Here is a 13,912-nt window from a genome sequence, read left to right as displayed (position 1 = left end):
TTATCTTGGCCTCATGATGCCTACCTGCTGGGCTGATATAGACGAGCTGTTGGAATACACATGTCACTGCAAGCGCTTGCGTAGCCGCATCAGCGTACATACGAAGGGAAATACGACTCATGAGGAAGGAAAATACCCAACCTGTGCCAAAAATGGTAGATATTTCTTGGTGATAATATGCCACAACCTCTAGTTGAAGTGAACTACCAGGTCAAGGCCCTAAGATGCGCATATATGCACACTTACCCAGACATACGGTAGCATCCCAGCGAAAGCCACACACCCCTTCCCAACACCTGGGTTCCGGGTATAAAAGTCCAGGACGATATTGTTATTCCTCGCAAAGCCTCGCACTGGCCACCCACATCGACCTGCTCACACCTCGTACAGCTTTTGACCATGCTCGCCTTGACCTTATCACAAAGATGCTGGAGGTCTTTCCTGCCACCGCTTGCATGGGCTGCAATAAGCCATAGTCAATGCTGGCTGCTACCTGTTCCGGGGTGGTATCAGTGGTGCGCTCAAGAACATCATCCACATGTTTGGCGGGGCCACCGTCAGGCAGGTATTTGTGGACAGCTAGGATGCACATAGTAGTATCGTTGATGGAGTTGGCGTTGGAGTCGGCATTCTAATGGTCGCACCCTAGTGGACTAATCCGATCCTAGGGCCACATGTTCACTATAAACATCTGGACTCCAGGCGTAAGAGTCAGATGGGAAGGCCGGGCGTGGAGATACCCTCCTTGCTTGTCAAGATACCGCGTTCGTTGCCGGAGCTTACCTTGTGGATGTGGAAGGCCGTGCACACCCTTGGACAGGACATATCTGGCTGTGTTGGAGTGGGGCTCGTAGTCGAGGTTGAACTTCTCCAGCAATCTTAGTATAAGGTATGCGTAGGCGTGCAACTTACCGCAATAGACGTAAGAGCTCGGAACCGGGACCGTCATTGCAGGCTGGCGGTGCTCGTCAAACAGTGGAAGACAGCCCTCCCCCTAAGCGAGCAGGTCAAAGGCCTCATAGTTATACTAACTTCTTAGTTCCAGTGTTACACTGTAATCTCTGCGAGGAGGCTGCCGCATATCTTTAGATGTTGTTATTCTGCGGGAATAGGGAGCGTGAAAGACCCGTTGCTGCCGGGGTGTCTGGAGAATACAGGGTTAGTCTGGGCTAGATAGGGCTTAAACGAGGAGGGGGCTATGGGCCATACGAGACGTGAAGCCTCCGTCCAACCATTGGCTTTTTAGTTTTCACAGTCGTCATGCAACGTAGAGTGACAGAAGACGGGTTCACTTGGCCGAGTGCTCGTCTATTGCCCTGTATGATACCCTGGCAGGTAACATTGGCTTGGACCGTTAACTCAGTGCAGGTATTTTGAATGCGTGGCTCTAATCCAGGAGCTAGGGACAAAGGTGGTAGTCCAGGTAGTTGCGCTGAATTATGCGGCCTGTGCCCACAGAGTGTGCGTGGGATATGGACTCGCAGGTGTCGCCATCTCTCGCTGTGTAGGTGGTGCCGATGCATGTAGTGGGTGTAGGTGTAGGTGTGGAAGAAGGTATGCTGCTGGCGTAGATGTGGCTGTAGGGGTGAATGTGCAACGAGGTTTATGGATAGCTCGGATCAGATACGCCACAGAACGAAAGGAGGGAAGGGTACGTAGCTGGATGCGGCTGGCCGTGTCCGCAGACGGAGCTCATCATAACTCCTCCGTATACGGGCATGCTTCCTTGATGTGGCTCTGGGGCTGCGAAACGAAATCCTGTTTTTTACGAGCTTGATCAGATACCGACTGGCACGAGGTATGAGGATGGGAGTGGATGACGGGAGTGGATTTACTTACGAGTCCCGAATGCGAGAGACCTTGTAGGCCCAAGCTAACGCGTTAGCCAGAGCCAAAGAAAGCTGCTTGTTGTACTCTGCTGGTTGAAAATGTGCCCTTTCGGCACAGGATCCATTGAAAGTCCGGCGGGAAGAGGTGAGAGACTCTTCGCATGCAGCTGTGCAGTATAGCTCAACCTCTGGCGTTGGTAACGCTGCTCCTCGCATATGGAGTATAGACGAAGGAGTTTGTGCGGGTGATATTGAAGGATGACTTGACGACAGCCTAAAGAGACCGTATCTGGGAAATCAGGAAGTTGGGCCAGAGCTGAATTGCTGCTGCTGGTTTGGTGACCAGAAACAGAGCTCGCGGGAGGCGCTGGAGGTCGTCGGTCTTACTGAGTGTAGTCCGCAAATCGACAAACAGCTTCTCGAGTACGGATATTGACAGAGCAAGTGACCATGGGAAAGAAGAAGGGCCCTTCACCACTTCCCATTTGACCAGGAATATTCCGCTTACAGAAAGAATGTGATTGACCCCACGAGGTTTGTTCTGCCAGGGTCAAGTCTTGGCTCAGCAACCCCAGGCTCACTTCGCTATCCCACTTCCTTTTTCTCAACATCATTCATTTGTATTGCCGGCTACAAGTATCTCCTTGAATGGAGTCAGCTAGCAGTCGATCAGTACTTGAGTGTACGATTTTCATTTCCCCCCCTGTACTTGACCAGAGAAAGAAGACTAAATGAAGCCAGACACCCTGATTCCTCTTCCCCAGAACCAGCAGCAACACAACGGACCGGCCTTACAACAATACCTGCACTTGACGGGCTCAATCCTGGATAATCCCAACAATATTTGTCTCTGAGCCGTCGAGAAAATACACTCCCACCCCAGCAACCGAGGAAAACAACACTACCCTATGCCCCTGTGGCGGCCCGACGACCTGCGAAAACGAGCTTACAAGGCTTGGGACACCCAAAACTACCTAGAGCAAAGATCCAGCCGACAAACGACGGTGCCGGTCAAACGGTGGGTGATGACCTCCGAGAAATTGGCCGACGAAGCAGCGTGGGCTAACCGGAGGATGCTCAGCTCGGACAGCTCCTCGGCTTCCGCTCCAACTGGGTTCAATGTCCTCTCGCAAATCGCCCCTCCTGGCCAACTACATATTCCCGGCCCGTGAGCACCAACATCGCCGACTATCACACGGCCTTCACGAACGAGCTCAACATCGTGAGGGGCCAGGGCCTGAATCGGAAACAGGACCTTAATTTCCTCTTTTGAGAGAATCTTAAAAGGCGCCGAGCATGCTGCACGCTGTCTCAGCGGTGCATTATGGTTGCGGACAGGGTCATGTCTTAATCGGCCTGGCCTTTCCTATTTTGTCCAGAGCCTGGACACAGCCTCAACCCAACTGTCCCTGTGACGCCATTGTCCTCTCTCAGGGCCGCGCTGCAAGCTGTTAGCTTGCCGGATACCCGGGGTTGCCAAGATAAACATGGCTTTGATTGGAACGGTTCCAGCTGCGGATGCTGCTCGTCCAATCAATGACCGCCATTCAGCGCCCAGCCCGCGCCCAGACGAACTATGCCCTGTCTGCTGCGCCCGATGTATATTGACCTGCTGGTTCATGATGCTAGGGACCGGGATAGGCTGTCTATATAATGAGCTTGCTCCCCCGGGTGTACCTTGCCTGGTTTTGGTCAGTACAGGCAATATCCCGAATGAACACTCTACTCAGAATGCAACGCATCCTGCTGAGCCCTCAAGATGATTTCGGTTAAGACGTTCCTTGGCTTCTTTTGCATAATGGTTCTACTACTGGGTAAGTGCTCATTCTGCTAGGCCATACCCAAGGATGCGATGGGACCTAGGTCTTGCTGACATGTTTCTACCACTACAGGTATTTCTGCCCAGGAAGGCTCCCAACCCAAAACTACATTCTGTACCAGCAGTATGTCCCCCACCACCAGCGAGACTCAAGTCTTGAAGTCGGGAATCCACTCGGCAACATCGACTTTCATGACTGCGACGCCTTCCCTTACACCCATCTCAATCCCAACGTTCGAGAATGAAGCCAAGTCCCCAAACCCAAACTCCGCAATGTTAACCGCACGCGACTACCGCAGGCGGAGACGCGGGGGCCTCAAAATTCCCACGGCTGTCTTTATTGCGATTCCTCTCATCGTTGCGGCCGTCTGCTGCGGCGGAGCTGCATGCTGTGCTATAGCTGGTGGGAAGAGGACGCGCGCTAGGGAGTTGCAACAGCAGCAGTTGCAAGCCCAGCAGCAGAGAAATAGTAACGGGGGTTTTGACGTTGAGGCGTTGGGGCGCCGTGGTGTCGGTGTTCGTGAGCCTCCTCGTGCGGTAACGATTGGAGGACGAGGACGAGGGCCGCGGGAGTATGAGAACGAGTATTTCAATGAGATTGGCCATGGCCATGGGCGCGGGCGTGGTGATGGTAATGACAGGAGGGAGGATGCGCCGCCGCCTTATTCTGCGTTCTAAGCGTTGTGATGACGGGGCGGCCGAGGGGTTCGATTGGCATTGGATCTTCTATTTGCTTGTCATTTCCGTTAGATGCTCAGCCAAAGTGGTGGATAGGGCAGAGGGTAGAACGCAGGAGAAAGAATGCTTTCAGTCAGCAAGTTAGTCAAAAATGCATGAGTTCCTCATTGACAAAAAGACGAGACGCGGAGAATCTCTAGACAGGGTTGAACCTAGAGCCATTGGAGGTTGACCTCACGTATAACATCACGCCATTAACTCTGTTCCTTCTCTGGTATCAACCAGGGAATATCAATCTTGAGTCGCCGATATCACGGACATCCGATGCTTGGCCGTACACTCGGGGAAAGAGCGAACGACTCGCGAGGTCCGGGCAAGCCCGTCCTATTCCCTCTCTGCTCGTCCTCACATCCGTGACCACCATCATCCACCAGCGCCATTGCAATCAGCCTTCTGATTCAGAAGAAGCTCGCCATCATCGGGCTCTATGCGCATGTAAGGCACTTATCGCTCTATTGATCATAGCGCTGTCAAGATTAAAGACACCCAGCGTGAATCGACGCATTAAGAGCCTCAGTCAGTCTTCCCCATCCAGCGCTGCCTGATAGTTTGCTGACACCTGGATTAATCCAGTGCTCAGGCCCATGTCCACCTAGTATCTAAATATCCCGATCATAATCAGTTCTGTTGACGTTCCCAGATGCCAGTGATATTATTACGGAGTAGGTACTCGAGCGTGCGATAGAGACACGGAAAGACACCGAGAAAGGAGGACACCAAGATATACCGGAGAGAGGAGCTGGGGGTTTGAGGGAGAATACTCCACTCAGCAACATCCTTCCAGTGCTGGACCCGGCCATGGTTCTCACTCTTTGAGAATATGCTTGTCTTCGCAACAGTCCTCGTTGCTTGCTCCGAGGCACAAGGCCAGGTGGACTGAGAAGCTAGGACACGCAGGACGTTCTAGTCTGAAAATAGCACTCTTCTTGACTGAGGTCTCATGATGGACAGTCAACATTGTACGCGGCATGGTGTACCTGGGTGGAGATTCGTTGCGTTAAAACCTGCAGGTTCAAGATACTCATATTGTTGATGAAGCAGTGCTAACCAGGTTGTATAGAGCCCTTCCCAGTGGCCGCATGTTGATTCTAGTCAATGTTGGTACACGCCACAGTCCGCCTCACAAGATTGTTTGGTTTTCTTTCCGGTTCCCTGCTCCAAATCTGGGCTATGTTTATACCTTGAAACGCTAAGCCAACAAGTCTAATTCTGAAGCTTTGGTCAGCAGGCTGGGGTATATCATATCGAACAAATACGACTTCTATCTTTGTGAATACCATAGCCACTGGTCCGTAACGGCTATGAGCTTCTTAAGCCTCCGCTTCAACCTCCGCCTTCGTCCGAGCCAGCGCCTCCTGCTGCACCTCTTCCAAAACTCGCACCGCAACATCCTCCTTTCCCACCGGAACAAAAATATGATCATGGTAGAACCCACTAACAACATTCGCGCTGACATTCTTCTCCGTCAAGGCTTTCGAAAACACAGCCGTAAGCCCCACAGCCTCGAGGCTCGAATGCACCGTCAGCGTAATCATCTTGCATTCGAAGACGTAGTCCTTGTCCTTCTCGAAGCCCGCGGCCGAGGCGAGAGCCGGCGTTGTTATCACCGTTAGGCCTTCGCGTTCGTGAAAGAGCATCTTTGGTTGCAGACTGGCGTGGAGAGTGGCAAGATCCCCAAATGAGGGGTGTGAGGGTGGGATTGTGAGGAAGATGTAGGTTTCCGAGTGGAGAATTGGTTGAAGCGTTGCGAGCAGTTTGGTGAGGGATGTTTCACCTGGTGCTTGTTTTTGGTTCGATTTAGACATTTTCAGTGTGTTGGCAAGGTGGAGTTTTCTTGTTGTATTGGGTTCTATTCGATGTTGAGAGCTGAGAGCTGAGAGTAGAGACTGTAAATAACTTGTAGATGGTGTTTACTTTGGTGGGATAGTTGACAGTGGGGGCAGTTGACAATTGGACACAGCCAACGAGTGAAGACTGGGATTAGTCACGTGTAACTTTGGCAAACGCGGCGGGGCCCTATTTTCAGAGGAATTATAGACATCTACCTGACTTGATCTGTTAATAGTGAAAATACATGTTGTTCAGAGCGCCGTCTATATATATGCTAGTAAAGATGAGATGATAATATACATGAGATGGTATGATACAGCCATTAGAGTCCAAGCAGGTTAGTCAAGATGGGTATTTATTCAAGTCGATTCCAGCGCCAGCATGAATACCCAGACATTAAAGCGTAGAAGCACAAGCTCACATTCGAATTCAGGAACTAAATCAGAGCTTGACCCCTGAACATAGCCTCGCGAACCTCCTTGACCACATCCTTGCGGTCCTTCTTGCCAACCAGCACAACTGCACGTCCACGTTTACCCATACGTCCCAGACGACCGAGACGGTGGATAAAGTCGATAGTCGTGTGCGGGACGTGGTAGAGGACAAGTGTTTTCACGGCGATGGTGTCGATACCGCGGGAGGCGATGTCGGTTGTGACAAGCACCTTGACGCCTTGTAGCAGGCGCTCGGGACCTTGGGCTGTCCGCTCTGGCAGCACGAAGGGGATATTCCCGCTATCGCGTTTCTTCTGCTTGCGGGCCAGGAGGATCTCATCGGCAGAAGGGATGACGGTTGGTTCGGTAAATTCAGCAAGGACTTCCTCCTGGTTTCTGGTGCCCGAGTCACGCGAGAAGGAGTGAGCGTCGATGCCCTTGGATTTAAGGAACTGGGCGACCTCGTCGGCTTCCTCGCGTTCATTGACAAATACGAGGATCTTCTTTACTCTTGGCTCTTGCCAAGGGGCGATGGGTTCATCGTCGCCTTGACCTTTGCCGATGGACCAGATCACGTCCGCGCAGGCGAGGTTGCGGTTTCCGCGGTATGGATCTTTCTGGATATCCACAACGCCTAGTTGAACACGACGGGGAATCGCGTGCAGGTTAGGTGTCGTCAACCGCCAGATATCAGGGTAACGGTCGCGCAGTTGAGTATCGAGGCTACGGGGGATCGTGGCCGAGCAGAATATGAGCTTCTTCAGCGAGGGGGACACTTTGCTGATAATCTCTGTTGTTGTTGGCCGGAATGATCGATCCATGAGAGAATCAGCCTCGTCGAGAACGAGATGACTGACGCGGCTGAGGACGTAGGGGTCGGTTTTGGCAATTGATGCCAAAAGATGCGGGGTCGAGACTAGAACATCGATACCGGCGGGGTTGAAAAGAGTGCTCTTGATACGGCGAGGCGTCAGGTTGGAGGAGATGGTACCGGACCTGAACTTCACTGTGTGTGCAAAGGCCTTAACCTTGGCTCCAACCTGAGCAACCAACTCCGCCGTCGGTACCAGAATGATCGCCCGAGGTCTTCCTGCATTGGATAGTGGGGGGATTTCGGGTTCCAGATCAAATGCCTGATTCTTCTTATTCTCCTCTCTCTCCCGCGCCTTCTTTTCTTCTTCTTCTTTCTCAATCTCTTTATCCAGCGCCTCTTGGCGCTTGATGGCGTCGATCACAGGAATCAAATATGCCAGTGTCTTTCCCGAACCGGTCTCTGCGGCGAGAAGGTACTGAGGGTAATTGGGTTTTTCATCGTCCACCTTCTTCAGCTTCTTACTGACTGGAGCATCTTCGAGAAGCCTCGGGATCGCAACACGTTGGATAGGAGTAGGCACGGCATCCGGTATGTGAGGCAGGGCTTGTGAGTAGATCGAGTTTCGGACAATGGGGAGGAGAGGAAAGACGTCGAAGCTCGTGATTTCAGCGATTTTCGCTTTGATTGCTGTTCGTCGACCATAAGAAATGGGTGCGAGCGTCGTTTGCATCTTCAAAGCCTTGTACAGCGGACTGTCGGTCTTCGTCGCGGGCTTTTCTTCTGTGTCTCCGGAGCGTCTCAAGGCGGCTGCTGAACGCGAACGCGGGTCATCACGAACGCGCGCCTGTGTCTGATTCATGTTGGAAAAGGGGCCAATCCTACCACGGTCTTCTCGCTTCGATTTAAGGGATGATTTAGCGACATCTCTGGAGAGCGTCATGCGGGCTTTTCCTCGGCGGAGGCGGCCAGTCGCCAACGAGCGAACAGCCTGTCCTCCCTGGAAGGGAGACATGGAAAGGGAAGTCTGAGCACGGCAGAACAGGCATACCGACGGCCTGAGGGGCAGGGACAGCCCGCTTAACCGGTTCATCGCTGGATCGGGGCCGGGGTGAAGAGTGATGGAAAAGTCTGGACCAGCTTTCGCCGCAGGAGAAAAAAGATCCTCGAAGGGGAAGAAGCTTGGACCGCCGGGGATTAGCAGGCGCTAGGCCAGATCCGGCCTAGCTCGATCGAGAGAGGCAGGCGCTCAGGCGCCAAGGCTCCGATATTCCAAGCCAGGGCTGCAGTTGCCCGGGAGACTCCCGCCAGCCAAATGTCAACATCCTCGCGGCTCCTCAGGCTCCACGAGTCCGTCGTCTCCAACCACGGCACCAGCGATCGCAGGCCTACTTAACGCTCCCACTTGCGTCTCCTCTTCTCTTCTAGATCCTCCTCCGTCTTCCTCTGACGTCTTGTCTTCTTGCCAGTGGTGGATGGCATGTGTGTGTGTTTCGCTTTGCGTTGTATTTGAACCATCTCATTACGACTTTGTTCTGAATCTCATCCAACCACGATCTCTTCCCATTTGACTTCCATAGTCCTTCTTTACTGTGATTGACTCGGGGAAAAGAAAGAAAAACACAAAATTAACGAAACCACCAACCGCTTTAAATGACCTTCCCTTTGTGACCTTTTACGAGTCTTACGAGTTACGCACTTAGGGGTGTTATTGGAGCGATCACAACTTGGATTGGACTTCTTTGACATTTTTCTCTGAGCGGCGTGGAAATCTGACGTCTGTTGTTTTTGTTTATCAAGAATAGGTATGGGCGCGTTCCGACTCCGCAAGGGATGGAGACCCGACACGAGATGAAACAAGTTTACTGATCACTTTCTAGCCTTGTTTTTTTTACTTTGTTGCCTCGTCTGCTCTTGGTTTTCTTCCCTCTTAGGTTGTTTTTCTAGACCTTGAGAAAGTCTCGCAACATGGTCAACGGCACCGGGCAACGGCCACTGTCAGAAGTGAGCCCAATGGCTCACCGTCGCAACTCTCCCATCTGGAACCAGGGCACTAAGGTAGGCTGCCTGTATTCCTTCGGTCAGGATCATGCTGACTTCACTGGAACAGTCAACAAAAAGCATTGATTCATCGCCATATGAATCTCCCTCTTCAACGCGCCGCTTCTGGCAAGGTCGTGATTCGGGTTCGCCCTTTCAGAAGAGCTCGGAGAACCAAGCACCTTACGAGCCCGATGCGCCATTCTCCACTTCCAAGAGGCCTTCTCTTGAGAACCTGAAGCGCGCATCCCGAGTCAAAGGCAACAGTATGTTCCGCGACTACAACCAAGAGTACGACCCTGCTAGTGTCTATGTTCCCCAACGACCGCTTGCGATCAATCGAATTTCACACGAAAAACAAAGCCCTGGTGCGGCTACAGCTCGCCCTGGCAGTGCAGACAAGGCCCAAATGGGACCTCGACCTCCGTCGCCTAGCAAGGACCAGGCCCCTCCTGCCAAGTCGTCTCTCTCTCGCGCTAGTCGATTTGGCACCAAGGACATGGCCTTTGACCCGGAGAATGAGATTTGGTCGGACATCGATGGTACTCGCTACACAAAATGTGTTACTTTTGATGCCGCTCCACCCCAGGTTAATGAATATGAAATGACCACCCCTGACCCATCCTCAATTGCATCCGAGTCTCGTGAGGGGAGCTACGATTCAGAAGAAGACGAAGGCGACATTAGCTTCGATCGCGGCTCTATGGACCGTGATGACAGCTTTGACGCTTCCCTGGAAGATCTTGAAAAGACCCCTGTCGTCATGCCCGAGGACTGGCGCTTCATGAGCCCAGATAGCGCAAATGATGAACTGGTGGAAAAGGACGAAGATCCGTTTACTAGCGAAGGAAGCCAGAGCCCCGAACCCCGTGTTACATCCACGCAACAGGTTCCCACCAGACGGTCTCGCGTCGAGTCTCTCGATTCCAACGGCGAGCGCCGTCCTCTACCGCCGCTTCCGGCCATCCAAGCATTGTCATTTAGTCCCCGCGCGACCCCTTCAGACAAATCAGCCGCTGCATTCGAACCTGGAAGAGGAAATCAACGTGTTCTTCCCGCGCCACCAGCAACAGCCGCGTACAGCAAGTCTGACATCTCGGGACTTGGCCACAATTCCATGTCCCTAGAGGACAGGCTGCGCTTGATGATGATTCAACGGGAGGAGCGCGAAAATGCGAATGAAAAGCCGACCAACAACATCAAGAATGAAGAAGATACGACTGAAGAAATGACACCGGACGAACCTAAGGAGTCGGAGGTTACGGATGACGACGCTACTCCAACTCAAGAAAATGAGCCGGATGTGTTTTCTCCTCCACGCATCTCCAGAGACTCCATCTTGCGCGACCTTCGCCGCGGCGATGACTATCTGGATGATTCATATGAAACCTCGTCTCAAGGAAGCGCCAGTCCACTTCAATACGCTAGCTACGACCCTGATGTCCCCATTCCTTCGCTTGAGAGCGACAATGACAACAGCTACGAAGATGATGACGACGAAACGAATAGTGTCATCATCAAACCCGAACAGGAGGACGACACAGATGACCTTTACGATATACCCGACTATTATGGAACCATCCCTTCGAAAGATTCTTCCTTCAAGGATCTAAAAGACCAGCAGAATGAAGACGACGAGAGGCATTGCTCTAACCACTCCATGGAGGAGATTTTCTCAAAGAGCAACGGCTCTGTGCCATCCGAAGCAACGCCAGTTCCCACAGGTCGAGTCGAGGAGGATTCAAGCGACAAATCATTGCCCAAAGCCGAATATCTCAAGGCGGAGGAGCTCAAGACCAAAGAACCTAAGGTGGAAGACCCTGAGGTGGAAGAGCCTAAGGTGGAAGAGCCTAAGGTCGAAGAGCCTAAGGTCGAAGAGCCTAAGGTCGAAGAGCCTAAGGTCGAAGAGCCTAAGGTCGAAGAGCCTAAGGTCGAAGAGCCGAAGACGGAGGAATGGCATCAGGGTGGTCAGGTCGCTGCTCCCAAGATGACCGCCATGCTAGAGTCCCTTCGCCGTCCTGTCACTCCTGAGACCGCTGATCAAATATCCCCGCCCTCGACTCCCGACTCTGTAATTAGGCACCCCGTGGATGCTGAGATCAGCGATTTCGAGGAGTCGGCGGATGAAAGCGTGCCCGAGCCCATCGCGACCGTCAAAGCACGCGGCAGCAGTCTAAAGATTCGCCCCTCACTGACCCGTGCAGATGTTGAACAGATGGCTGCAACCCGCCGTCAAGTGAGCGGCCAGGTCGTCCCAGCAACTGAGCCGTCCAACGAACCAGAAACTCAAGAAGTAGAAACCTCTTCTCAGGACCAAACCTTACAACCCGGGCCCTCAACAGGGGCGTCGCCCCGCAAGCCTAGCTTTATGAAACTGGACATCCCGTTCAGCATCCAAGAAGACGAAAGTCTTGGATTCGGCTTGGATAAAGAATTCGATCGAGTCATTGAGTCCCAAAAGGTTGCGTTTGAGCTAGCCCTTTCCCAATTGCAATCCTCATCGGCCCCTCCCCGCACCCTGGAAACCTCTGCACCCCACACAGGAACCCATCCCAATTACTTAGCACGTGCTAACTACCCAACGTCTACACAGAGAGGCTACCTCATGAGACACAATACCAAAGTCATTGTCGCGAGTAGCCGCCCTGAGGAGGAACCCGTGCCGACGACGAACGGAGAGCCGTCTGCTGGTGCACAGGGTACGAGGCCCGGCCCATCCCCACAGCGTAAGGCCAGCCAGCAGACTTGGACTACAGTCCCCTGGAATTCTGGGGCTCGTCGCGCCAGTATCCGTACCCCCTCCGGTGCGATCCGCAAAAAGCCCGTCAGCGGACCTGTGCCGCCGTTGCCAGGACAGCCGAGCATCACCCAAGAGCCTCCAACTCCGGTTGAAGAGATTGAACAGAATCTTAACACTACTTTCGAGGATGGCGAAGAGCGCGGTAGATTATTTGTGAAGGTTGTCGGACTCAAGTATCTTGATTTGCCGCTCCCGAAAGGTATGTGCCCCACGCACCTGACCTAGTGTCCATGCTGACTTATTTCCCGTCACAACAGGAGAGCGAACATACTTCTCCCTTACCTTGGATAACGGTCTACACTGCGTAACAACTGCTTGGCTGGAACTGGGCAAGACTGCTCCTATTGGACAAGAGTTCGAACTCATCGTTCAGAACGACCTGGAGTTCCAGCTCACGCTCCAAATGAAGATGGATGAGGAAAAGTTCAGGATCCAAGAGCCTGCCCCTTCAGCGTCCCCATCGCGCCAAAAGCAGTCTACATTCAGTAAGATGTTTGCATCACCGCGCAAGCGAAAGGAACTCGATATGAAGCAGCAGCTCGCATTGCAACAGCAGAAAAAGCAGGATCCCAATGCGCCTGTTTGGGAACGCCTTCGAACGCTTGTTGCTAGGGACGGTAGCTTTGCTCGTGCCTACACAGCCCTCAGTGACCACGAAAAGCACGCATTTGGACGACCATACAATGTCGATGTGGCTTGCTTCAACGAATGGGCTGTTGATGAGCAGCCAAGCAGCGTAAAGAGCAAGAAGAGCACCGCCAGCGGCATGTCCCAACGCCGTCCCCCTTACAAGATTGGAAAGCTGGAGCTGCAACTGCTGTTCGTCCCCAAGCCCAAGGGAACCAAGGATGAGGATATGCCAAAGAGCATGAATGCCTGCATCCGTGAGATGCGCGAGGCGGAGACTGCGTCGACCCGTAGCTGGGAAGGTTTCCTTTCGCAACAAGGTGGCGATTGTCCGGTAAGCTCACCACATCATACTATTTAAGGTAACCTGACTGACTCTTGTAGTACTGGCGTCGTCGTTTTTTCAAGCTCCAGGGTACGAAATTGACAGCCTACCACGAAACGTCCCGCCAACCTCGCGCGACCATCAACCTGGCCAAGGCCGCCAAACTTATTGACGATCGGAGCACATTGACGCAAAAAGAGACGACAGCGCGTGGTGGCAAGCGACGTAAGTCTGCGTTTGCCGAAGAGGAGGAAGGGTATATGTTCGTGGAGGAGGGATTCCGTATTCGTTTCGGCAATGGAGAGGTAATCGACTTCTATGCTGACAGCCCGGCCGCTAAAGAAGACTGGATGAAGGTCCTTTCGGAGACCGTTGGCAAGGGACCGAGTGGAGCCAACTCAGCCAAGCCTTGGACCGAGCTCGTGCTAAAACGGGAGCGGAGCATGAAGGCAACGCGACGAGAAACGGGTGATCGCTTCTCTCAATTCGGAGCCGCACCTCCTCCGCCTGTCAAGAAAGATATCAAACCTCCTCCGGCGCAGGCGCCTACAGCACACAATGCTCCTGCTCCACGACCGCGGCATAAGCACACGCAGTCGCAACCTGATGCCCGCAGCGCGGAATCTCGGCGGCAGAAAGCTCGTTCCTTGATCTTCTGA

General features: G+C 53.0%; 4 protein-coding genes across 4 annotated transcripts; 2 read left to right on the top strand and 2 right to left on the bottom strand.

Annotated features, from left to right (window-relative positions):
• Positions 1 to 3,627: 3,627 nt before the first annotated feature.
• DSM5745_02274 (uncharacterized protein) lies at positions 3,628 to 4,326 on the top strand (the record flags this gene model as incomplete). Its single annotated transcript, XM_026744290.1, has 2 exons — positions 3,628 to 3,643; positions 3,722 to 4,326. The coding sequence occupies 2 exons, from the start codon at positions 3,628 to 3,630 to the stop codon at positions 4,324 to 4,326; spliced, it is 621 nt and encodes a 206-aa protein (XP_026607453.1).
• Positions 4,327 to 5,696: 1,370 nt separating this feature from the next.
• Positions 5,697 to 6,191, bottom strand: DSM5745_02273 (ACT domain-containing protein; the record flags this gene model as incomplete). Its single annotated transcript, XM_026744289.1, has 1 exon — positions 5,697 to 6,191. The coding sequence occupies one exon, from the start codon at positions 6,189 to 6,191 to the stop codon at positions 5,697 to 5,699; it is 495 nt and encodes a 164-aa protein (XP_026607452.1).
• Positions 6,192 to 6,652: 461 nt separating this feature from the next.
• Positions 6,653 to 8,476, bottom strand: mrh4 (ATP-dependent RNA helicase MRH4; the record flags this gene model as incomplete). The annotated part of the gene is made up of 1 exon (XM_026744288.1): positions 6,653 to 8,476. One exon carries the CDS (start codon positions 8,474 to 8,476, stop codon positions 6,653 to 6,655), a length of 1,824 nt encoding a protein of 607 aa, XP_026607451.1.
• Positions 8,477 to 9,429: 953 nt separating this feature from the next.
• On the top strand, positions 9,430 to 13,912 carry bud4 (putative GTP binding protein (Bud4); the record flags this gene model as incomplete). The annotated part of the gene is made up of 4 exons (XM_026744287.1): positions 9,430 to 9,519; positions 9,572 to 12,500; positions 12,559 to 13,262; positions 13,313 to 13,912. The coding sequence occupies 4 exons, from the start codon at positions 9,430 to 9,432 to the stop codon at positions 13,910 to 13,912; spliced, it is 4,323 nt and encodes a 1,440-aa protein (XP_026607450.1).

The sequence above is a fragment of the Aspergillus mulundensis genome (assembly GCF_003369625.1).
Source record: "Aspergillus mulundensis strain DSM 5745 chromosome Unknown scaffold_1, whole genome shotgun sequence".
NCBI classification, from domain to species: domain Eukaryota; kingdom Fungi; phylum Ascomycota; class Eurotiomycetes; order Eurotiales; family Aspergillaceae; genus Aspergillus; species Aspergillus mulundensis.
Note: the sequence above shows the minus strand (reverse complement) of the source record. Positions and strands in the feature narration are given on the sequence as shown.